General features: G+C 43.2%; 1 protein-coding gene across 1 annotated transcript; it reads right to left on the bottom strand.

Annotated features, from left to right (window-relative positions):
• Positions 1 to 359: 359 nt before the first annotated feature.
• LOC124253021 lies at positions 360 to 25,524 on the bottom strand. The gene is made up of 19 exons (XM_046686737.1): positions 25,140 to 25,524; positions 24,386 to 24,545; positions 21,389 to 21,594; positions 19,982 to 20,093; positions 18,061 to 18,221; positions 16,913 to 17,063; positions 16,520 to 16,746; positions 15,433 to 15,585; positions 14,711 to 14,821; positions 14,199 to 14,323; positions 12,703 to 13,102; positions 10,645 to 10,804; positions 8,500 to 8,708; positions 7,235 to 7,346; positions 6,315 to 6,475; positions 4,440 to 4,566; positions 3,948 to 4,180; positions 3,358 to 3,510; positions 360 to 2,735 (listed from the first exon to the last, which is right to left on the bottom strand). The coding sequence occupies exons 1-19, from the start codon at positions 25,516 to 25,518 to the stop codon at positions 2,521 to 2,523; spliced, it is 3,555 nt and encodes a 1,184-aa protein (XP_046542693.1). The 5' UTR covers positions 25,519 to 25,524; the 3' UTR covers positions 360 to 2,520.
• Between the last annotated feature and the right edge of the window lie 1,076 nt (positions 25,525 to 26,600).

The raw sequence follows: 26,600 nt of genomic DNA, 5'->3' as shown, positions 1-26,600 counted from the left end.
TATTTTAGCCGATTTTGATATGTCATTATACTTTACTTATTGGAGGAAGAATCTACCTTTGAAAGACATTGAAGTGAAGTTTGCCGTAGATGCCATGAAGTGAAGTTCGCTAAATTCAATATGTGAAACATACCGAAAACAACAGCATTGACAATCCATCCATCATCCACGTGCTATCATTAACCCGAAATACTGGACTTTTCTGTATATTTTAAAAGCTAGTTTTCTTCTTTCTCATACCGAGTTAGCATCTTGTGGCGGTTTACCCCGAATGTTATAGGATGCCAGCGTTGGGCCTCGGGAGGAGGAAGGTGTGAGTGAAGGAATCATTTGTCAAACTGAATACAACACGGCACACGTTGATGTTTTCATACACTTTATTCAAGGTTTGACCAAGTGACAATGTCAATGATTCCGCTGGTTGTGAGTCTCTTAGAGTTAGTGAGTGTTCAACAGTATGCTGCAGTGTCAGTTTAAACTAAGCAAAGGTCAAGTTAGTACCACCATGAGTACGTCCGTAGTGTGACAATCCAATGGTACAGATCAAGCTGAACCCAGGACCAATGAAACCTTGCAGGTAACGAGAACATATAAGAGTTCCGCTTCCTTAAAGTTGGGGATCAGCAGTTGTCGTGTCCAAATGGATGATCAAGAATGCTGCTTTAGTGGATGATATGGGCTTGCTGGATAGGTTCAACCGTGTTGTATTTAACAAGGTTATTAAAGTTGTACTTGAAGGTTAAAGTGTAATGATGACAATTCACAGCAGCAGCAACCAGGACCACCTTTGACAGACATACACATTTATATGATACTTGATATTTGCTATTACCCCATGGCCAAACATGATATATGTCAAAACATGAGATGGACAACGTGAGCGTATCAGCATCGACAATATCTACCCGATTCTAGCGACGGGATGACGTGGTACCCTGATAAAAACAATATACATGAATACATAAGTGACCTGTTCAATGAGTGAGTGAGGTGCCCACCAAGACCTGTGTAGGGGAAGAGAACCAATGGGAGACGAGGTGAGTGACGTGACCACCGTGAACACTGTCGGGAATAGAGGCATGGTTGACGCGGTTTGTGAGTGTGGTGTGACTTCTACGGGAAACAGAATCGTGGTGGGTGAGGGGAGAGTGGTGTGTCCACCGTGAAGGCTGTGGGGATAGAACCGTGGTGGACGAGATGAGAGTGGAGAGTCTACCGTGAAGGCTGTGGGGATAGAACCGCGGTGGGAGAGATGAGAGTGGGGTGTCCACCGTGAAGGCTGTGGGGATAGAACCGTGGTGGACGAGGTGAGAGTGGGGTGTCTACAGTGAAGGCTGTGGGGATAGAACCGTGGTGGACGAGGTGAGAGTGGGGTGTCTACCGTGAAGGCTGTGGGGATAGAACCGTGGTGGGTGAGGTGAGAGTGGAGAGTCTACCGTGAAGGCGGTGGGGATAGAACCGTGGTGGACGAGGTGAGAGTGGGGTGTCTACCGTGAATGCTGTGGGGATAGAACCGTGGTGGGTGAGGTGAGAGTGGGGTGTCCACCGTGAAGGCTGTGGGGATAAAATGTCTCAATGACGAACGGCTGAGACGTTTGTATCAAAACGATTTTAGCCTAACATAATTTACATACAGTGAAATATTGTCACAAGCATTAACTATCGCAACATTCTCTAGCAATAATCATGATTTGACATCAGCTTTTGATATCAGCTCGAACATTCAACATCACTGTACATAAACATGGATTCTTTCAAACAGTAATTAGCCAAGTGATTGGCCAGAGCGTCGGCTTGCAGTGCCAACATGTGAATGGAATTTTCCATGACACCCAGCTATACTGTTTACCGTTAGGATTGTAAGCACTGATATACATAGCTGTATCAGTCTGCTCCAGCTGTTGTCGAAGTTATGGTAACTATGCGAGAGAGAGCTTTAACAAACACATACCACTTTCAATGTTGTCTACATTACTGAAAGTAATTTGTCAAATGGAGGCTGATTTAGAAAACGTGTGGACACGAGGATCACTAGGACTGGAATTAGTGATTACTCAAAGAAGTTAGTCATTATAATCATTATAATTATAATAAATGTTATGTTTAATTGTCAACATACGTTACCTATTAACATCCTATAAGAAATTACTTCAAAAAAATATCTGTTCAGACATGTGTTTTGTTTTCAACCAATTATTCGCTAAACTCTAATTGGAGTTGATTCGACTCCGGAACGCACTGGTTTCGTCACGATGATGGTCCCGGTATCAAATATTGCATTCGTTTCTGAGCCAGGGATGCTCAAGGTGTGACCCCTTCATAAAACAGGGATCACAGTGGGAGCACAGCCTTTCTCCATCGATACCCTGAAACAGTTCTCTTTGGCATTGTAAATGCAACAACAATGCTATATACATATATACACTGATATAGAAATAGACATCTGTAAAATATATGGTCACACCATTTCCTATCACAGACATATACGTAATGAGTTGGGCACTAAAGTTAACAGTTGTGTCAAGCATCTGACCCTAACGCTGTTTCCTTGTCTCCTGTCATGTATTGCTTGCTCAGTTGGTCTGCGTGCAAAAAGTGAATCCTCTCCTCACGGGACCCGGAAGTCATAAACAGCTGTTCCACTTCTTCAAGACTTTTGTCTTTAGTCTCTGGGAGGAATATGACCACGAAGATAAAGCCTACCACGCACATGCCTCCATACAGCCAGAACGTTCCTGTAAGACATGAAATCAAGTCTCATTGATAAGATAAACTAATCAATCCATGATTATATACTATCAATGAATCAACAGTTCGATCTTCAGTTACCCTCATGACGTGTTTACATTGATATACAGTTTACTGATATTGTTTTCAATGTCATGATCTGTTAACTGTATGGCAAGAATACCTAACCATTCATGACCGAGTTATTCTTAACGACCAGTATTTATGTTCTGAAAGCACTTAACCATAAGGTAATCATACTGCCCCTACTGGGACGAGAGTGAGAGCAGTTGCGAGTACCCTTACTAATTTAAACAATATTTCACTCCGTCATACAAAAGTAGGATACACCATTAGTAGTGACGCCACACATCCCTAGGGAGTAATCAGGCGATATTACATCCGTGTCCTACGATGCCATGATACCACAAAATGGCGATCACAATGGGGACAAACCTTAAACTCAAAACCTTTATGACCGCCATTTCGTGACGTCATCATCTGAACAAATGTCAGTCAGAACTTTCCGAGGTGTTGCATGGGCGGATCCTGGAATTTTGAAAGGGGTTGGGGGGTGGGGGTTTCGACAGACGGTGACACACTACATGGCAATGCAGGCCTTCAACTCACCATACTTTGTAATGGCCTCTGTGAGGGTCAAGAACGTGAGGGAGATGAGCAGATTGAATGACCAGTTTGTGGCTCCTGCAATGGCCGTGCACGTGCCACGTGCCCACAGGGGATATATCTCCGCGTTCACGGTCCATGGTATTGGTCCAAGACCTTGAAAACATGACCAGAACATGGTCAGTATCGTTGTCTGATATACGATGTATAGTCTAGGACAAAATATCAGATCATACTAGCGGTAAGATTTCCTGATTTTAACAAATAGAAATCAAAATGTTTATATAAATTGAAATAATATGATAATGTAAGAAGAATGCAAAACATCTGGCTCCTTGAATTTATGTAATATTGTGTATTCCACGTGGAGCTGAGACTACGACTGATATTCAGGCAGAATAGTAACGACATGCTTCGATCACACGCAACACAGAATCTGATTTGTTTGTTTAACGCCGCACTCGGCGATATTCCAGCCAAAGGGTGGCAGCAGCATGGAGTCTTTTTCTTTATCATATCAGTATATGGAATACTTAACATATGAAACATTACACCTGAAATTATTACGTTAGAAAATACACTTTGGTTCTTACCTGGTGCAAATGAGAACACAAAGAGCACCATCCCAAGGACAGGCATCCATGAATAGTTGTTAGGACAATATCCGTAGGCGAACGTGAAGCTGGACACTGATTGGTCACTTGCATTACACCGACCAACCAATGAGCGACCATTGTCGTTAGAATCAACAGGAAGACAGGAACCATCTGTAGAGACGTCATAGCAGAAGCCGCAGTCGGTGTTCGTGGTGCACTGATCGCAGTTGCTGACGACATGAAACAAACGCTGTTAACTGTGGCTGACTCATGTCTCGGTCACAGGGACATTCACTAAATATGTGCTGTCAGCCTGTTACACACTGAGGAGGATTTTAGCAATATTCCAGCAATATCACGACGGGGGACGCCAGAAATCGGATTCACACATTGTACCCATTTGGGAAATCGAACCCGGGCCTTCGGCGTGACGAGCGAACGCTTTAACCACTATGCTACCCCAACACCCCTAAACTATGTAGAGGTTACCTGTACAGTTTGTTACAAGCGCCGGTATAGGTCTCATTGTTGAATGTCTCCGTGACGTTGATTGATGGAGAATTAATGGCGGCGAGTTGAAAGCCGGTAGCCAGGACACCAAGAGAGATGAACACACCTGAAGCATGTTTTTTAAAATAAATTGGATCCTTATTAATTAGAAATTTTATATTTTATAATATGTTATGTGAAAGGATTATTTTTTTCGCCCAACTAAATTTATTACATCGCTGCTTGCTGATTACAGCAATTACTGTATAGTATGACCAGAATTTATTGAGAATTTTAGGAATATGTTTAATTGGATTTCTAGTATAAACAACCTTGACCAGCTATCAAGTGCCTGGTTTCATTCAAGAGAGACAACTCCGTTAATCCTTTTTCATTAGTTTGTGAAGAGTTATCCCCCTTTGTTTACTTGCTAGCAGACGACATTTTCAGTGATCCTCAGTATGATGATTAAGAGAAGAGGAAGTTGATTTTAGAGTATTATATCAAGGACATCAGATCAGCTAAAGTGATTTCAAGTAGGACAGGCATCCCTTTGTCCACTGTTTATCGTGTTTTGAAAAATATTGCAAATGGATATGGCACTGAGCACCAGGGAGGCGCAGGTAGGCCCTGAAAATTGACTGTCGGTGACAAGAGGCGGCTTGGTATTCTTGTTTCTAAAAGCAAACGAAGGAGTTTAAAAAACGTAAGGCTGGATATGATTGATAGAGGGACTGTGGCTGTCTGTAAGGAGACAATTAGAACTGAGCTGCATGCAATGGGTTGGCAGAAAAGTCGAGGAATTCCATCACCGATCATGAAACATGAACAAAAGGAGCGAAGGTTGAACTGGTGTTTACAGCAAAGAAATTTCAACTGGGACAATGTGATTTTCTTAGATGAAAGTTCTGTGTGGCTGTTTCCTAATCCACTGAAATTCTGAACCAAATAAACTGAAAAACCTTTGTATCAGCGCCCAAAGTACAGTCCGAAATTTAACGTGTGGTGTAGTCTGTCTCAGTCCCTGAACCACATTAATTTCCCTACTGCCAAGCCCTCTCTGCAGTGCTAAAGCCATAAATAAAGCAAGTCTAGATTTCCTCAGGTTCTGAATCTCTGGTCTCCCTAGGGCTCCTTTTCAATATAAATGGGCTTGTTTGTTACTATCAAAATTATATATATTCAGAGACTAAGCCTTAGTCTACGTGTGGTGTGGCATATCTGTGTTAGGGGCAACGCCCCTCTGTGTATTTGAAGGGAATATGAACAGTGAGCGGTACACAGATATTCTCGAGGGACATTTACTTCCATCTGCTCACGTGTTCTATGGAAAGTTTTGGATTTTCCAGCAGGACAACGACCCAAAACATCGTTCAAAGCATTCACAGGCCTGGTTTCGGACCCAAAATATGACATTATTAGATTGGCCAAGCTATAGCCCTGACCTAAATCCAATAGAAAATGTTTGGGGACATATGAAGGAAAGTGTCAATAAGAAAAATCTGACAAATATTGCTGACATGAAAGAAGAGGTGGTCCGATATTGGGACAGCATGGACCACGACTTTCTAACTTCTTTCATCAGTAGTATGCTCCGCCGCATTGAAGCCTGCATTGCTGCCCATGTTGACTTGACAAAATACTAACTGTTCACCTGTCTTTGAATCTGGAGTTATGTTCTGCTAATATTCACATTTAATACGTGAGTAATGAGTGAAATTTCTTTGAATAATTGCTCAACACCTTCTGTGCCCAAAGTCACCTGTGTTCAATCTCATCACTGTTTCACTGTTCAATGCAATGTTTTCTTCACCCCCTCTTTCCCCCAGTCACACATCCCCTCAATAACCACCTCCAAACTACTCCTCTACCTACCCACGAAGCTGCATAGAAGCAACACCTTCCTGCCCAGCTTGTCGATGAGGTACATGCCGATGAAGGTGGCGAGGAAGTTGACAGCGTTGGGTGCCACAACTAGCCAGATGGCATATCGCACAGGAAACCCCGCCATCACCATGATGGTCGCACTGTAGTATCTGGAATATTGGACAACCAGTGATGAGTATACACCTTGTATCAAATCTCCCTCTGTGTTGATATATGCGTTACATAACCGACATAAAACGAATTTCTCTCAATTTATCAATCATCAAATAATTTTGTGAGGTGAGGTGAAATTGGGTTTAACGTCGTGCTTGAGAATATTTCGCTCATATGACGACGTGCATGCGTGTGTATGTGTATGTGCGGCTGCTTGTACTAGCCCAGACTTAAGCTGGTTTTATAGTGCTAGCCCACTGAGATACCATGCGGCAGTGAAGCATGAATACCCCACACAGACACATTATACTGACTCCGAGCCGACCAGTCCTTGTTGTACCCATTAATGCCGAGCGCCAGGCAGGGACCAACAAGTGCGCCATAGTTTAACGTCTTTTGGTATGACGCGGTCGGGGATCGAACCCGCGACCTTCCGCTCTCCGGGCGGACGCTCTAACCACTACATCACGTAGGCGGTAAATAATTTTGTAAAAACAAAATTTTCAGATAAAAGTTTAAAACGTTTGCGACCGAAATTTTTTATTACACTTTGAAGCAATTGGAATACAAAATGTTCAAACATTTCAAATCTTTCTGAGCGACGTTCTGTTACAAAAGGCGTTCCTTTTAACAATTTTTGGGGACATCCGGCATGTCAAATGATCCCCATCCCCAATACACCCAGAAGCATTGTACATGTATTCTGAAGCAGACTGCCCCTGATGGAGGGTGAAGCTACTGACGTCTGAACTTACATAACGGTATTGATGCCGCAGACTTGCTGGAAGAACTGGAGCCCGGCACCGACAAACAGACTCCGCCTGACGTGGGGGGTGGTGAGCACCTGGCTCAGGGTACACCCGTTGTCTGAAACATGGGTATAAGGTCAATATCTCGTGTATGGTGGTACAGTCAGACCACTACAAAGCCTATACACAGTCACGGCCTATAACTTATCATAGGCCTGCGATTAGCGTAGCTACGAACGCTTACTGACCGAAGCTGCTACCTTGCTGTCTTTGCAGGTGTTTTGGGGACTGAATCCGTTCATAAAAGCTCCAATTTTCACATATATTCTTTCCTCAACCCGGCTGTTAACACAAAACCTTTGACGACTTTACATTTGCAAAAATTGAAGTTACGTGCTGTACATGAAACATCTACAGTTGTGTGTTCTAAGTTTTTTCAATAATAAGCGCAATAACTAACCAGCTCGGGCGCTGTGGTACACCCGTAAAAGGAACTTTGGTCTTTGTTTAGTTTCAGTGTGTATGACCACACCACTTTAAATGTTTCATTTCCGCCTTTGAATAACGAACCCGCTGCTAGCATGTTTTGCGTTATTTGTAAAACGAATAACGAAAAACGACCCGCTGCTAACATCAGCCTGCCAACAGCTAATGCTGTGTGTCAGACAGACATATTGGGTGACGTCGCCAAGAAAGAGAGAACTGTTTAACTACTACAGTAATGTTCGCAAGGACAGATGTGTCGCTGTTTTATCAAACTTTGATAAAACCAGAGGAATTATAGAGTATGCATGCGTGTCCCGATTGATTGCCTATTTGAAAGCATTTGGCAACACTGATACAAGAGCGTACAGTTAGCTGTTATCCAATATTCAGGGTTAGTCAACGTATTTATAATCCAGGTGAGTCATATGAAGTCACCTTTCGTAAAACAGATTTGGTTAAATGATATAACAGTGAGTGAGTGAGTGAGTTGGGTTTTACGCCGCTTTTAGCAATATTCCAGCAATATCACGGCGGGAAATGATATAACAAGAAGAACAATTGAATTAGCGCTGACAGCGTCTGACGCTCCATAACGAACCACAAACGTCATGAACATTCATAACATATATGTAATGTGATGCCAAATTTGTAGAAATTACTTTGCTTTTGAAATTTTGGTATTTCTTTGACATTGAACTTCTGTTTTGAGTCATTGCTTTCCATCTCTTTCATTAACATGGCGTGTTATGATTTGTCCTTTGAATGAACGATGTTTGAGATCTCACTGATTGAAGAGGCTTTCCTGGATTCCTCCAGTTTCTGTTTAATGGCCGTCATTTCCTCCTCGACATCCAACGTTCCGCGAATCTGCACGAGGATTTCACGAGCCTTTCCCTCGTTCCCTGAATCGAGCATCCATCGGGGACTCTCGGGGAGGAAGAGGAACCCCACAAACTGTACAATACCGGGGACAGCAGCCAGCCCCAGCATGTACCTAGTGAAACACAGAAACACACCTCGTTATAAAGCCTAGTTCCAGCACATGTTATACAACATCAGTATATCACCTTGTTATAACATCTGGTTATAGAGGATGAACGTGACTTACAGAAGGGTATCTACTGTGTACGAACAATATGAGAGTTAGAAAGTTTGCATGGGGTGTTTTGGCGACCAGCGCATGTTCTTATCGCTCAGAAAGGCAATGTCAACCTCGACCTCGATCAGAGGCTATAGCTAACACTGGATCACAGGGTCGCAAATGCATTATACTACATACTAGGACCTTTTCTTCATAATTCCACTCTGCATGTTGCATGAATTATGCATTATGATACATAACAATTTCACATTACAACACTCGAAACCTGAAGCCCTACAGAAACAGTGATATACATGGCACAAACTAGTGCACTCAGCTCCAAAAGAAACGCGATGTTTCCCTCTGATTATTTGAAGTGGTAACATTAATTTGCTATAAACAGTATAGAAACCTTTCTTCAGTGCTTGGTCTGCCAAAGTTACGACGACACTGTGATCTGACACTAGATCTGATGTTAATATAGATAGCCATGAAAGTAGCCATTGTAGTAATTTGGGGGTTGAATCATATTCGGGATTCGAACCCACAATCTCAAAGTGAGACACCTGATCTCTAGCACGTAAAACGACATCGCCAAAAAGGATTCGCGTTTCTTTCAGAGTTGAGTGTACTACTGCCTTTGATAAGAAATCTAATTCCAGCCTGCTTGCCTCACTTCACTTGTATCAGAGCTACAGTAGTTAATGCTACGCATTCCCTGGTTCATTCTGCATGCACGTTTAACGCGGAATTTAACTGTATAGCACATCGCTTTGACGCGTGAACTGCTACAGGGCATGACAACCTTTACAGCTATGCAGGGGCGCCCAAACGTGAACGATATGTTACAGGACGTTACTGGTTCAACACCATTGGTACAATGCGCCATTGTCAACACCATTGGTACAATGTACCATTGTCAACACCATTGTAAACACCATTGGTACAATGTACCATTGTCAACACCATTGGTACAATGTACCATTGTCAACACCATTGGTACAATGCACCATTGTAAACACCATTGGTACAATGTACCATTGTCAACACCATTGGTACAATGCACCATTGTCAACACCATTGGTACAATGCACCATTGTCAACACCATTGGTACAATGTACCATTGTCAACATCATTGCTACAGATTGTCAAATGCGTAAACACCATTGTCACGGTAAGCCACCATCAACATATTTGATGCAGGGCGTTAGGACAATATTGTTACATAGCGTCACAGATGAAAAAGACATTGACAGTGGCAACAGCAGTCCAACAGGGCGTTACAATATTCACGGCATTGATCGCCACAGCGTCCAAAGCAGCATTGCTGCTCCACGTCATAGGATAAACGTCCTAGCTACAGGGTGTCACAGCGTCAACAGCTGTGCTTCCACCATCATGATTCCAGCAACACCATTGCTACATGGCGTCACAGCGTCAACAGCAGTGCTTCCACCATCATGATTCCAGCAACACCATTGCTACATGGCGTCACGGTGTTAAGAGCTTGGCTGCAATACGATTCATCGTCAACAACATTGCTGCACGACGTCATAACGTCTGTCCGCATTGGCTCAGGGCGTCACAACGTCAACAGAATTGCTACAGGGCGTCAGGTGTTCCGTTAACAGTGCTACAGGACCTCAGAGCACCGGTAACGACATTGTTACTGCGACAACTGCATTGTACTTTGGTGCGACAACCGCATCACAATGATTAACTGATGACGGGGGAAATTGAGAGTCTGTGTCCAGCAAAGATATCAAAAGTTACAATGTTGAAAGTGACAACGGGATACTGAAAAGGTGATTCAACTTTTAATATTGAAATTTCTATAATTCTAATCACCTCCACCCCGTGTCAGGAAGGTGGCTGAAGGCGCCGGCGATGATGGAGGAGATGAGGATGCCGATGGTGATGAAGAGCTGGTTCAAGGTCACCAGCATCCCCCGGGTGTTCCTGGGGGCCACTTCCGCCACGTACACGGGGACTGTCACCGATGCAAACCCTGACAAGCAGACATGGTGTATATTCTGTCATATCTCAGCCGAACTGGAGAACATGGGGCGACCAGCTAATTGACCGCAACAAGCTGTCAAGAGTTGTGCCCCTTGCTAAATGGTTTGTGCAAATATCCGCAATTCATGGATCCTTTATTCACCCCGAATATAATCCTACCTAAATATATATTGTAAAAAGCAATACTGTTAAAAGATGTAGTGAATGTGGCAGCGGGTTTCTGAAACTCTTTTTTTAACAAAACGCTCATGGTCTTGTGGATGGAATGGCTGATCAGATAGCTGTAGAACAGCCAGGTAATCAACAAGTGTGTGCAGGGAAATTTCAATTTCACACATATAACTCGCACACCTGGCTGTTTTACCAGCAAGTGGTCCCCCCTCGTAAGAAATAGCGAAAAGTGACAACAAAATATTGATCGTTTGTAAAACAACTTTTTATTCGGGTGTCCAAAATTATGAGACAAATCATCAGAGTTGGTCTGACGATTTCATGTGACTGTGCAAAATTTGGTTTTGTTGTAATTATTAGATTTTGTGTTAGTGAGCAATTCAACGGTCTCAAATGAAATCAAACGGACTATAACATACAACCCAACATAAAGTGGTGTCTGGGAACCGTGCTCGTTGCAATACCTGCAGGATTCCCTCACTTAAACAGTGTTATATGTACGTTCATATTTTAAGGTGGGAAAATTTCAAGAAAAGAACACGTGAAATGTCAGCTACATTGGTCTTGTCGAGATATTTACAGTGAGAGAAAATGCATTTTGGAAGAATTAAGAAGCACGTGACAGTGACAGGTAAATAATGGTAAATATAGAATGTGAAGGAAACATAAATTAATCCCGAACATGTGATAGATCCCATTTTCTACAACTCATGTAAGAAATTTCATTCCATTTCATAAGCAAATGCCTCGGCAAACCTAGAATAAATCACACATTTCACTTTGGTCGAAGTTGCTAAGGTCAAATAGAGAACTGACTGAATGCAAAACAATGTCCCACTGCTAACATAATAAATACCATCTCATTTCAAATGTCATGTGAGACGAAAATGGCCGAGCCATCATGGCAATAGATTGAGTGTTCATTATGAGTAGATATTGTAGTTAGTTTTGGTAGTTATGGCGACGAACTGTATACAGAGTCCCTGATTAAATATTTAATCTATATAACAACATCATGCATTTTTAATTTGATAATCACACAAACTTTATGTCAACAGGCGAAAGTGACGTCAAATGGCACATGCCGGGGGGACGGGGGTGTTATTTGGTATTGAGGGTTGGGAAGTGACAAGGGGATGACAATGGGTATTCTGTCTCTCAGTCCCTGAACTGCATAATTATTTTCCTTTCCTTTCCTAACCCTTTCTGCAGTGTTCAAGCACTATTTGAAGCAAGTCTAGATTTCCTCATGTTCAGGATCTCGCTTCTCACTGGGGCTCCTTTTCAATTTAAACTGAATTGTTTGTTTCTACCTAAATTATATATATTCAGAGACATGGGGATAGATCTGAGAAAGGTCGGCGTAGGGTGTTTTGAGAATGAGTTAAATGTTAGATGATGTCGCTCAGAGAAACTTCTAAATGTAGAATGAATATTATTGAAAAGTATTTGCAGACACTTTCTTTGGACCAAGTAACTAACTGATAAACTTGTAGAACCCTAGTCGCGAGCAGAATTTCTGGAGATTTCATGTCATCTGCCTGTGATAATGTATAGCTTGCAATGTGTAATCTCTATACGTATTTTCATAAACGGTACTGTTGTATGTACATAAATATGCATTATACAAATAGTATTTAAAAAATACACACAAAATTAAAAACGCCCAGAATTTCTAATTATGTTATATATGTAAAGGTGAGCTACACAACATACCTATCCCGATTCCTATGATGATTCTCCCAACCAGAAGTAGCTCCTTATCAGGAGCAACACCCATGACCACAGCGCCGACAGTGAACACGACACTGGCCGCCATGATAGCTCGCCTTCTTCCAATATAATCTGCCAGGTATCCTCCACATAACGAAAAGACGGCCGCCGAGGCAACCGTCCCACTTACTATCACCTCCGTCCATATTGTATCCAACTTGAAATATGGCCTAATTAGGAGCATAGACCCGGAAACGATCCCTGTGTCATAGCCGAAAAGAAAGCCGCCGAGCGTAGCGAATAGCGATACCACGTAAACAAACTTGGAGTTAGCAACCCGCCCTGCCTCACTCCCCTCTCGTCCATGATCGTCTCCGACAGCGTTATCACTTTCTTCCCTCATCACGACATGTTACTGCTTGATTACTTGGTCCCGTGATCGACTGACAGGACAAGTCAGACCCTGGAGGTTAAAGGTTGTGTGTTCACGTTTCACCAGGAGAAGTATGTTATAACGCCGTGTATTGATTTCCGCGTAGAAATATTCCGCTCTTTAGGCGTGTAACAGATGTGCGAGTTCAACCATGCAGCTGTACGTTTTGATATTCTGTTCATAAATGCCCCGTGGTATATTGACGTGATTACATCAATTGTTTTTGCGCGTTTATTTGTTCGTTATAACTGCATTTCGTTAAACGCAAGGCAACTAAAGTATACGGTGGCCGGGACCATAACTCAGTTCGTTATAAGCGTGTTGGTATAAGAGTGTTATAAGCGTAGCTTACTGTGACTGTGTCTGGCGTCACTGAAATGTACGCAAAATATAAAAGGAAAGGCACAAAAACGTTATCTGTATTGAAACATGCACTGAAGGAAATATAACTAGGTTATCTGTATGTATCTGAGCTTATCAAGCTACAAGTGCATACATATTCATGGAATTACATTATTTCCGTATTATCTCATACATTGTCAGTAACGGCAATCATAATGCATGAACATTGCCTTCAAACGAGCTATTTATACTGGATGACACTGGCTCATAATAATGCCCGGCTTCAATATTCGAGCAATGTCACTGCAAGACAAGCAAAGAAAACTCTTCGAAAACGTTACCGGTGTTTACAACCGAAATCGGATCTTTGACGTGAACACAATGTCATTTCAGCTGTAGACTGGAAATGTCTTAGTTGTTGACTCAGATAATGTTCCATTATTACAAGTATTGTTCATGTTATCGTTATATGAAGTTGTTCTAAAGCTACGCAGGCCATGCACGGGGTATGGTATTAACAACCCAAGGATAATAATCCTAGTGTATCTAGGAATTCGAACTCACGATCAAACGAGGGAACCTCTGCACTGCAAATTTCGACCCCACTGACATTTGTATATAGATGCTTACGATTAGTACTGTAGTTATAACAATTTAGTCTGTTCTGAAATCACAAGGCAGCACATTAGTCATCCTCCTCTCCTTGTGACAGCCTTCTATGGACTTTCTTTTGCGGCGACATGAACAGCTCCTCCACCTCCTCCAGGGTCTTGTCCTTCGTCTCTGGGAGGAAGATGTAGATAAAGATGAGGCCAAGCACAGAGACACCGCTGAACATCCAGAATGTGCCTGAGGGCAACAGACAATATATCGGAAATATGATCCTCTACATAATGTGGGTTAAAATGGAGAGTGAATTAAACCACAGACGCTTGAAAACGTATTTGTAAGCTTTAAATTAATCATATAATTGTTGTTATCTGTTATAAAATGTCACCGATTGATTCAGTTGTATCTCTCATACTTTAAGACGATTCGTATGCATAGTGAATAATTTAAGATACTTTGTAGTGCAAGCATGAGCGCGCGCGTGTGTGTGTATGTGAGTGAGTGTGTGTGAGTGCCCATCTGACTGCCCAGGGTTACAGGGATGAAGCATTGAGACGTTTTGTGGTTCCCTCTATTCGACAACAGCCAAGAGGGGCCATTCTGCAGCATGACATCGCAATGACTCACACCGCCAGAATTGTTCGAGAATACCCCGAACAGCGTTAACGTGAACGTTCTGCCTTGGCCAGCGCTTCGCCAGAACCTCCTTGAACATGTCTGGGATCATCCGAGGCATCTCTAGAGAACCGACAGGAACTTGAACAGATGGAACAGGATTCCTGCAGACGTCATCCGTCGACTGACGACGTAAATGGGGAGATGTGTGTTGGATGCTCAGGGTGGTCAGACTCGCTATTGATGACGTGTCTCCTGCCTTCTATCTCATTATGCACTTTTTGAATGAACTCTGATTTGTGTTATTTATAATCCCCCCCCCCCCCCTTTAATTGCGGCAAATGCAAGACCAGCATCACAATGAATTTTCAGTCGTTTTACTGGAAAATGATTTATGTTTGTTAAATAATCATCATAAATTTCACATACATTTTTTAGTTTCTTCATTTTTGGGGGCCAAGTGTAGTCGGTAAACTTTCTTCTGTCCGATAGTTTATAAATATCAAATAATCGTCAACTTCTCACAATATAAGTTGAAAGAATTCACGTGGGCGAGCACTTTACACACATGCAAGACACCTGTTTATGAATATATAAAGCGTAATATTAAAAATATATTGGTTAATATGAAATATGAACGTAACACACTCCAACTGGCGCCAACTGTTCACTTATGCCAGTTGCGCAATGCTGTTTCTGCGTGTGCAGCTAATGGTGTGATGAGCGTAACTAACCATGCTTGGTGATGAGTTCTGTGAAGGTGAGGAATGTCATAGACACGATGAAATTACATATCCACACAGTGGCTGTGGTGACCGAGTTGCACGTGCTTCTCGCCCACAGTGGGTATATCTCCGAGTTGACAGTCCAAGGCATTGGTCCCAGGCCTGTACATGAACATATACATCATCTGGTTGATATATGCAAGACCAAACATGTGTTATATGACAGTTAATGCGGCATGAAGTTAATGGTCTGTGTGGAGAACTCAACGAAACGTGCGATAATATAGCGTGTCATCAAACCAAGAAAATTTTTGAGAATAGCTCATCTGTATTTTCTGTATATATTCCAAGTGCAATAAATAGAAGGATTAAATTTTGTCGCTATAGTTCCAGCAATATATCCCTTCTTGGGGTGGGGTGGGCGGACACCAGAGATGGCCCCCATGGGCTTCACACGATATACCCATGCGGGTAGCCTTCCCCGGGATACCCGGAACAGAAAATGATTATTGCTATTGCATTTTATATTATTATTATTATATTTTACAGATTAAAGATAGTATGCAGCAGAGAGGGTTCGGGTGATCCTGGCACAGTCAGGCTGGCAAGGCTCATCATCAGCTCAGGGCCCTTGCCCCCTCTACACGCAGCCCAGACAGCGAATGGGACTTCTCCCAGGAAACGCTGCCTAGTCGAACCCACCAAGAACTTTCCGGAGAATATGAAGGCTCCCCAACACTGCAGCCTTCTGCATTACCCAGAGTGTCAGAAGGGCTGTGCCTGTGATTCATGCCTCAATGCCTGTGCCTGCGTGTATGCTTGGGGTTTGTGACTACTCCACCGGGGCAGTTTTTAATGAATCATTGCGAAAAAGGTTTTGTACTACCAGAGATCGCGTTATATTTGCACACAAAAACGTAAACCTTGTTGGATTCTTTTCAGGTCAAATATATACTTTTTTGACCACACAACTCTACAAAAGGACTTGCTGCGTCTTTGACGACTGGCCCCCAATAGAGAGAAGAAGAAGAGGGATAGTATAATATTATCCCCTGAGTGTCTGGGGTGAATGAAAAATAAAAAGCAGAAAAATTACCCGGTGCAAATGCAAGGACAAACATGGTCATGCCGACAACCGATATCCACGTGTAGTCATTTGGACAGTAGCCATAAGCCCACGTGAATTCTGACACCCCTGCGCTGGTTGAATTACACGGACCAATCAGTGAGGCTGTTTCATCTCTGGCCGGGAGACAGGTCGCTTCCTTGGTGCCGCTCTGGCAGAAGCCACACTCCATGTGATGGATGCACTCTTCACATGTCCTGTGTGTCAGAAAACATTGTGCATGCCATATTTACGTCTGTCACGTGTGACACACACCGTTTAGGTGTGAAAAAACACTGTTTATGAAATTATGACATACTTCAGGTGACAGGTGACATCAATTAGTCTTATGCAGATGTCGTGGTACAGGATACGAACACTTACCTGAACGGTTGCAGGCAGAGGTGCTGTGTGGTAATGTTGGTGTCGCTGAATGTTGTCAATGTAGAGTTTGTAGCCCCATGGTTGAGTCGAGGCGAGTAAACGTACGCCAGTTGGAAGCCGATCGCAAGCGTCGCCAACGATACAATCACACCTGTTGAAGAGAGTGGTTCATATTTACAATACTGCGTGGGAGCTTGATGGGGAGGAAAACCCGAAGTAATGCATGTCTTACCTAGCCACTTCACTATAATAGACTGGTACAGTGATGACAAGCCTCGATCAGGGGGAATTTAGGATTGGAACCCACGAGAATAAGCTAACGTAAAAGGGAGACAACACATTGCGAATAGCGGCGCCTTAGACGACTGGAACCCTCGACCACACCAACCCCACCTACACCATCCCAACACACACAGGCACGCTCATATACGCACGCACGTACGAAAGTACATATATTGCTTGCCATATGTAAGGGATACACAGGAATGAACGAGGCGGCAGAGTGTGAGAACTTCAGTATGGCGTTCCATGTTAGATAGATTTACCCTACGTCAATAATATTCATGATCCATCGTATCATATCATTTCTGGTGTCCCCCGCTGTGATATTGCTGGAATATTGCTAAAACGGCGTAAAACCCAACACACTCACTCTCTCACTCTTATCATATATCATATCACTTGCAGTCTGTTTGAAGAAGTTTTTAATCCTTCAGACCCATATGGTTGTCGATCTGATGTTTTATACGAAGATGTCGAAGGGCATGATGCAACTGTTACCCAGGAGTGATAACAACATTCGTCAGTTAATCATTCAAACAGTGTTGTGGCAGACAAGTGAAGCCTATTTACAAATTAGACTTATTTGTTCTTTTTTGACTTCCTTGCTTTTAAAGGGGAATAATTGGCTTGCCTGTACATGTGTTTGTGACTGGTGACTTCGATACGCTTACCTTATTACGTAATTGGTGTTATCCTATTTGATAGTAATTCATGAATCGTACTGTGAACTTTTTGTAGTTTGGAAATGGTTTTGTCACAAATACAAACATCTGAACTTCACTTAACTATGACGTAAAGCAATAGAAACAATGGATGACGAACAATGATCAACTGTGATCAGCTAAGTTTGTGATCAATCCTCTTACCGAACACACTGATGAGTAGAAGTCGTCGCCTGCCCAGCCTCTCCACCAGCCACAAGCCAATGAACGTAGCCAGGAAGTTGACGACGTTGGGCACAACAACCAACCAGATAGCGTGCTTCACCGGAAACCCCGCCATCTTGAGAATCGTACCACTGTAGTATCTGCAGGGGAACATAAGTTTTCTTGTGCAAGGCTGTCGTGGAAACAGAAACCCTGGTATGTTTGGTTCATTGTACCTTTACGATAACAACTCCACAGAATTCTGGTCCCCATTTCTGTCCAGTTTTAAACAACTAAACACAGACTCGAAATTCCCCAGCCAAGGCCCAAGTTCAGCAATAACTGATCAATTATTTTGTGAATACCCGAACAACTTCAACATATACTGCCAAAGACACCTGATCAGCGACAAGAAATACTCCATCCTTTATTGATGTTGGCGGTGCATAAATCAGACAACAACGTGTATCTGATGGTGAGGTATCTGATACGGGTCCCACTATTGTTTTATTGACCTTTTAGTTTGCAGTGTTGTGGTGACTGTTTTCAAACAAGTAACGTTTTGATCATTCGTCTGTCCAATCACATTTCAAGTGAATACTTCTGTTGCCTGACTGTTTTCAAACAAGTAACGTTTTGATCATTCGTCTGTCCAATCACATTTCAAGTGAATACTTCTGTTGCCTGACTGTTTTCAAACAAGTAACGTTTTGATCATTCGTCTGTCCAATCACATTTCAAGTGAATACTTCTGTTTGCCTGACTGTTTTCTAACAAGTAACGTTTTGATCATTCGTCTGTCCAATCACATTTCAAGTGAATACTTCTGTTGCCTGACTGTTTTCAAACAAGTAACGTTTTGATCATTCGTCTGTCCAATCACATTTCAAGTGAATACTTCTGTTGCCTGACAATTTACATAATAAAGACATAACAGGCCAGAACATGTTATACGACTACATAGTATTTGTAGCTGGGGTAAATGCAGTCAAGCTGGAAACAAAATGTTAATGCATTTTAAGATGCAGAATTAACAAGTATATGGACATTAATGTGCGTTTGGTAACAATCTTGTTACATTGAGCCACTTGTCGACATTTTACGATTTCTCACCGATACCCTTCAAAAGCATTTTATGCCTCAAAAGACAACGGACATTTCAGGTGAAATTGCTTTCAAAGTATCTTGTTATTTTGTTACAATCTTTGTAAACTGCGATCTGAGATGTTCTTCGTGTACCTGACCTTTCCACCTGATATCTATGTATAATAAAACCACCATTACTATTACTGATTGTCGTAGACAATGTAAAATATATGTCCCTTAAAGGTCTCACAAATAGCCATTATACACTAAATGATCATCAATGAAAACAGTTAAACTTCCTTAAATGTTGAAACGCACCGAAATAGGATAATACTAGAGGCTGCTTCTGTCTAAAATGCCCTTTACTTGACGTGGGCTTGAGACAATTCTTCATGATAATTGTTGTAAGCTTGAAGTTATGAAGAATATATAACAGCCTAAAATAACCAACCAAACAGCCACAAAACTGTACTTTGAAACACTGCTTTCAAAATTTACAAATGTGACTATGACACTCCATTGACTAGAAGCCAAGATCGCGGCCCAAGGTCTCACCTTGGACAAATATTCTGTCAGTGCTGCCGGACATTCAATCATCTGGTGTTATCCTTGCGGACGTATTATTGGAAAGATTAAATGCAAAATGATCCTAGGTATGTGTTCACATATATCTGGCGATGTTTAGTGTCGTGACATTGTTTGTATTTCCTAAGTTCAAACGATCTTGTTCAGTTTTCGAAACAAACTTTTATCGAAATAAAAGGAAAGGTGATGGCACCAAATGATATTCAAGCATATTTCTAAGATGATAAATGTATGGATGAGCAGAACGCACATTACGGTGTTTATACCACACAGTTGCTGGAAGACTGACAGACCCCCGCCAATCATCAGAGCCTTCCGCACGTGAGGGGTTGACAGCACTCGGAGAATCACCGGTCGACCACCTGTAAGGTAGATAGTACAATGCATTGGAACACTGTTGATGCAGAAGCCCGAGTCGCCTTCTGGCACAGTGGTGTGTACATACGTAAAACAAAGGTGTATTACTCTAACCGGAACCCAAACAGTGTTAATTCTGATGACGTGGCTTTGAAAGCAGTTCCTCCTGGATTATCATATGGTCCCAGCCTCCAGAGTTAGATCCTTGTCGTGCACATTTAGGTGCCCGCATCCATATTGTGCTAACAGCATGCACTGCGGTATTAACATTTTTCTTCATTTAGAAAACTGAAATGTGAGAACATTTAGAAAACATATTATTCCTAGCTAGTGGTTTTAGTCAAGTAAACTGACTGAGGGATACCTGCATTAAATTCATCAATGGTGACATAGGCACGTTTTTCTATGCTTGTGCCCAGGAGCGTCCTTCGTTGGGGTTACTCTCGGATGGTAGTTCAGGATGGTGGACAAGAGACGGAAGACAAGTCAGGTGTGAAGTTGAAGACAGCAGCAGCCATGTTTATTATGGTTGGGGAATAATGGTAGAAATGGAACATAAGATGGAAATCACGTGACAGAACGCACATCAGGACCGAGTGGCCAATGTTCCCGATGAGGAGACCCGCTCTGTCACTTACACACATTCAGAAGTCGGACAGCGGTTCTTCATCGTCGACGTAGTCGTTGGTGAGCCGACGGCCTTGGCCGACGCCCCTCCTGCCGCACAATCCGTCCGCTCCTGTTGATGATCTGGGCCCGTCTCGTCGCCTCGTCTCGGACTGGTTTCCCTACTTGAATTGGTCTCCATGAGTCAGGTTTATACACAGGGACATTACGCCACGATATGCAAGGTCACTGACCTATGCACATGTACATACGTAAGATCCGCTGACGTAGTGAGGTGTTGATTGGCAATTACTGATAGCATTAAGAATCAAGGGACCTCCCCGGAGGGGGGGTTTATGATAAGAGGGCTACACCGCTCGGAATGATTGCTGAACACATTAAACAGACAAAGGGGATAGAATTTTGGTGCACTGTGGATATATATTGAAACACTTGCGTTGTTTGAATATATGAAATTTTACAGAAACTTATTGAAATGGTATCCTCTATGACACTTGTATTATTGGAAAAAAGCATAACAAAACTGGTCCCTGTTAACTGAACTGTAATGTGTAATAATTTATTCCACAGGTTATGGCTTATCTCCTCGTGGTCATCTAGGTTACATTAGCCCTTTGCTGCTAAAGAAACCTACACGGGATTATTTTGACATAATCAGGTAGAGTCACCTTACCTTTTGTGGTACTGCTTGCGTCAGTCACTGATGAACGGATGTCTGCTAGTTCTACCGATATGTCTTCCCCACCTCGGATACGTGTGAGAACTGCACGTGCTAAATCACCACGCCCTTTGTTCATCAGCCATCTTGGACTCTCCGGAAGAAAGAAGAATCCAGTAAACTGGAAGATGGCGAAGATCCCCGCCAGAGCAAGCATGTACCTGTTGATCAACAACAACAATACAGGTGATGGAGAAGGTGAACACCCTGCCAGTGCTAACATGTACCTGTTCATAAACAAAAATACAGGTGATGGAGAAGGTGAACACCCTGCCAGTGCTAACATGTATGTGTTGATAAACAACAACAAAACAAGTGATGGAGAAGGTGAACACCCCGCCAGTGCTAACATGCACCTGTTGATAAACAACAACAAAACAAGTGATGGAGAAGGTGAACACCCCGCCAGTGCTAACATGCACCTGTTGATAAACAACAACAAAACAAGTGATGGAGAAGATGAACACCCCGCCAGTGCTAACATGCACCTGTTGATAAACAACAACAAAACAAGTGATGGAGAAGGTGAACACCCCGCCAGTGCTAACATGTACCTGTTGATAAACAACAACAAAACGGGTGATGGAGAAGATGAACACCCCGCCAGTGCTAACATGTACCTGTTGATAAACAACAACAAACAAGTGATGGAGAAGGTGAACAGGCCCGCCAGTGCTAACATGCACCTGTTGATAAACAACAACAAAACAGGTGATGGAGAAGATGAACACCCCGCCAGTGCTAACATGCACCTGTTGATAAATAACAAGAAAACAAGTGATGGAGAAGGTGAACACCCCGCCAGTGCTAACATGCACCTGTTGATAAACAACAAGAAAACAAGTGATGGAGAGAAGATGAACACCCCGCCAGTGCTAACATGCACCTGTTGATAAACAACAACAAAACAAGTGATGGAGAAGGTGAACACCCCGCCAGTGCTAACATGCACCTGTTGATAAACAACAACAAAACAGGTGATGGAGAAGATGAACACCCCGCCAGTGCTAACATGCACCTGTTGATAAATAACAAGAAAACAAGTGATGGAGAAGGTGAACACCCCGCCAGTGCTAACATGTACCTGTTGATAAACAACAACAAAACAAGTGATGGAGAAGGTGAACACCCGCCAGTGCTAACATGTACCTGTTGATAAATAACAAGAAAACAGAAGTGATGGAGAAGGTGAACACCCCGCCAGTGCTAACATGCACCTGTTGATAAAACAACAACAAAACAAGTGATGGAGAAGGTGAACACCCCGCCAGTGCTAACATGCACCTGTTGATAAACAACAACAAAACAAGTGATGGAGAAGATGAACACCCCGCCAGTGCTAACATGCACCTGTTGATAAACAACAAGAAAACAAGTGATGGAGAAGGTGAACACCCCCGCCAGTGCTAACATGCACCTGTTGATAAACAACAACAAAACAAGTGATGGAGAAGGTGAACACCCCCGCCAGTGCTAACATGCACCTGTTGATAAATAAACAAAAAACAAGTGATGGAGAAGGTGAACACCCCGCCAGTGCTAACATGCACCTGTTGATAAACAACAACAAAACAAGTGATGGAGAAGGTGAACACCCCGCCAGTGCTAACATGCACCTGTTGATAAACAACAACAAAACAAGTGATGGAGAAGGTGAACACCCCGCCAGTGCTAACATGCACCTGTTGATAAACAACAACAAAACAGGTGATGGAGAAGATGAACACCCCGCCAGTGCTAACATGCACCTGTTGATAAACAACAACAAAACAAGTGATGGAGAAGGTGAACACCCCGCCAGTGCTAACATGTACCTGTTGATAAACAACAACAAAACAAGTGATGGAGAAGGTGAACACCCCGCCAGTGCTAACATGCACCTGTTGATAAACAACAACAAAACAAGTGATGGAGAAGGTGAACACCCCGCCAGTGCTAACATGCACCTGTTGATACAACAACAAAACAAGTGATGGAGAAGGTGAACACCCCGCCAGTGCTAACATGTACCTGTTGATAAATAACAACAAAACACAAGTGATGGAGAAGGTGAACACCCCCGCCAGTGCTAACATGCACCTGTTGATAAATAACAACAAAACAAGTGATGGAGAAGGTGAACACCCCCGCCAGTGCTAACATGTACCTGTTGATAAATAACAAGAAAACAAGTGATGGAGAAGGTGAACACCCCCGCCAGTGCTAACATGTACCTGTTGATAAATAACAACAAAACAAGTGATGGAGAAGGTGAACACCCCGCCAGTGCTAACATGCACCTGTTGATAAATAACAAGAAAACAAGTGATGGAGAAGGTGAACACCCCCGCCAGTGCTAACATGTACCTGTTGATAAACAACAACAAAACAAGTGATGGAGAAGGTGAACACCCCGCTAGTGAGTGAGTTTACGTCGCTTTTAGCAATTTTCCACCAAAATCACAGCGGGGGACACCAGAAATGGGCTTCACACATTGTACCCATGTAGGGAGTCGAACCCGGGTCGTCGGTGTGACGAGCGAATGCGTTAACAACTAGACTACCCAACCGCCCCCAGACAGTGATGAAAAAGGTGAACACCTCTCCAGTGCCAACACCCTCACTGACACAGACAATATAGGTTCAGGCATTGTGCACGTCTGTCCAGATTAATGAGCTTCAGGAACACTGTGGACTGTGTCTGCCAACCCTCTTGTTGCTTCAGTTCTGGTAAACAACTGAAATAGGTGATAAAGATGACAAAACTCTCCATTATATAAACTGACAATCATGGTGTGGGATGCCTAATTGACACTAAAGACAGCGTTTTTCAAGATCGTCTTCCTGTTCCCACCCATCCCACCTAAATTAGTTCATGTCGGCCCAAGATGGGTAGTACACCATCCACCCATCCCTCCACACAATCCCCAAGCATGGCTCCCAGCCAACCTAATGCTCTCCTTCAGTCCCCACCTCCACCCCGTCTCCTGGAGTTCGCTGAAGGCGCCGGCGATGATGGAGGAGATGAGGATCCCGATGGTGATGAAGAGCTGGTTCAAGGTCACCAGACGTCCCCGGATGTGTTTCGGGGCAGCTTCCGCCACGTACACCGGCACAGCCACAGAGGCCAGACCTGACACGGGGTAAATGTGGAGGATTCAAAATTGTGGACCCAAATACTGACACCACTTTCTCATCATTGTCCACCTGCAGTGCTACAGCCATTGCTTTACAGGGAACCGGAAACCCAACAGGCCCATATTACCTTCAATTTGTATGTGTATTGTTTAACGCCGCACTCATCAGTATTCCAGCTATATGGCAGCGGTCTGGACATCATTGAGTCTGGACCAGACAACGTAGTGATAGACAGCATGAGCATCGATCAACGCAACTGGGATACGATGACATGTGTCAACCTGACTTCAGCCCGTTAGTCGCCTGTTATGACAAACATGGGTTGCTGAAGATCGATTCTCGTGAGTGATTGAGTTTAGTTTTACGCCGCTTTAAGCAATATTCCAACAATATCACGCCGTGGACACCAGAAATGGGTTTCACAGAGGATAACCACTGATTAGATCGAATTTGATAAAGTGCAAAGCTAGTTGTCTAAATAGTAACCAAATTTAAATAATTTTCACACAAACCCTGTTTTCAAGTAACGAACACATATGCTTTCATTAACCTCGATGACATAAAAGCATTTTGAAATATACCGACATACCGACTCCAACCCCTACGACAATCCTTCCTGCCAGCAACATCTCCTTCGACGACGCCGCACCCATCACCACGGACCCCAACACGAAGACAACGCTAGCAGACATTATCGTCTTTTTACGCCCAACCCAGTCAGCCATGACGCCGGCCACCAGAGCAAACACCACCGCCGCAATGATTGTACCGCTGACAACCAGCTCCTGCCACAGTGTCGACAGTTGGAAATACGGTTGAATCAGCAACATCGACCCCGACACGATCCCGATGTCATATCCGAACAGAAGACCACCAAGTGTTGCAAATGACGTCAGAATGTAGACGAAACATGTATTTGGCTGTGGTCGACTCCCTTCAACGAACGGCGATACTGCGTCCCCATCCATTTTGGCTGGAGGCTCATGGGAGAATGCGTGTTGTGATGAAGGTTTTTTTTTGTTAGGAACCTGATATCTTAAAGGGAACAGGTTTACTAGAGTTACTCGTATGTTCAGTGTACTCGTCATTCATTCCGTGTGAAAACAGTGTGCTGGTTTCGTTAAGGCAGAAGATCTGGTGTAATCTGTGACAATCACTCACCCACCCTTTCACAAATCTAAATTGTGATGGATTAATCTTTAGGCTAGTGTGTCGGGTATTAGGAATATATGCGGAATGATGTGCTACAATAGGCGGAAATATTCTACACAACCATTTGCTTCATCTTCAGCCCCTTGCTGGTCATATGTAGCCAGTGACGGGGTCACTGATTGGATCACTGACGAGGTTGAGGTATGCCATGTTCACGATGTCAGTCACATGGCGGTAGGACAGCCTAATAGTTAAATACGAGGTCACTCATCACGCCGAAGATCCGAGTTCGATTCCAGATATGGATAAAAGTTTTGAAGCGTATAATGATGTCTCCCGGCGTGAAATAAATGCAACTTAGCTAAAAGCGTCGAAAAACCCTACAACTATACGCCTTGATTTCAATTACTGTTGTTGGCTGCTCAAAACTCGTCAAAATACGTCATTTAGATGTTACATATTGAGTGGCGACATAAACTCTGTCAAAAGAAACGCAACCCTGTATTTTAGAGATTTTGATCTGAAGTTTTAGGACGACACGGCATTTTATTATTTAAGACAGAAGTCTGAAATTTGGCAGAATAATAACCCAGATGGGCATGTTTAAAATTGTCATTTCAAAAGTCATCTCACAGACACCAGTTTGTCACCAGGGGCGTCTTTCTCAGTATCTCGTATGAGCACCACGCGCTGCAATCACTGCACGGCATCTCCTTGGACAAGAACGGATAAGACGCCGGATTCTTTCCTGGGGAATGGCTCTCCACTCCTCCTGCAGTGCAACGGCGAGCTGTTGCAGCGTCTGTGGCGGCGGCTGACGTTGACGTACGCGTCGATCCAGAGTATCCCACAGGTGTTCAATAGGGTTGAGGTCTGGTGATTTAGAGGGTCATGGCAA

The sequence above is a fragment of the Haliotis rubra genome, unplaced genomic scaffold (genome assembly GCF_003918875.1).
Source record: "Haliotis rubra isolate DU_JTF1 unplaced genomic scaffold, ASM391887v1 Scf53, whole genome shotgun sequence".
In the NCBI taxonomy this organism is placed as follows: Eukaryota; Metazoa; Mollusca; class Gastropoda; order Lepetellida; family Haliotidae; genus Haliotis; species Haliotis rubra.
Note: the sequence above shows the minus strand (reverse complement) of the source record. Positions and strands in the feature narration are given on the sequence as shown.

Coding starts and splice junctions, on each gene's coding strand:
- LOC124253021 (XM_046686737.1), bottom strand. CDS start 25,518: ATGGATGGGGACGCAGTATCGCCGTTCGTTGAAGGGAGTCGACCACAG. Junction 15,586..16,519: donor TGTCCTTGCATTTGCACCGG/GTAATTTTTCTG, acceptor GTTCATGTACAG/GCCTGGGACCAATGCCTTGG. Junction 14,822..15,432: donor AGAACTCATCACCAAGCATG/GTTAGTTACGCT, acceptor TCGGTTCTCTAG/AGATGCCTCGGATGATCCCA.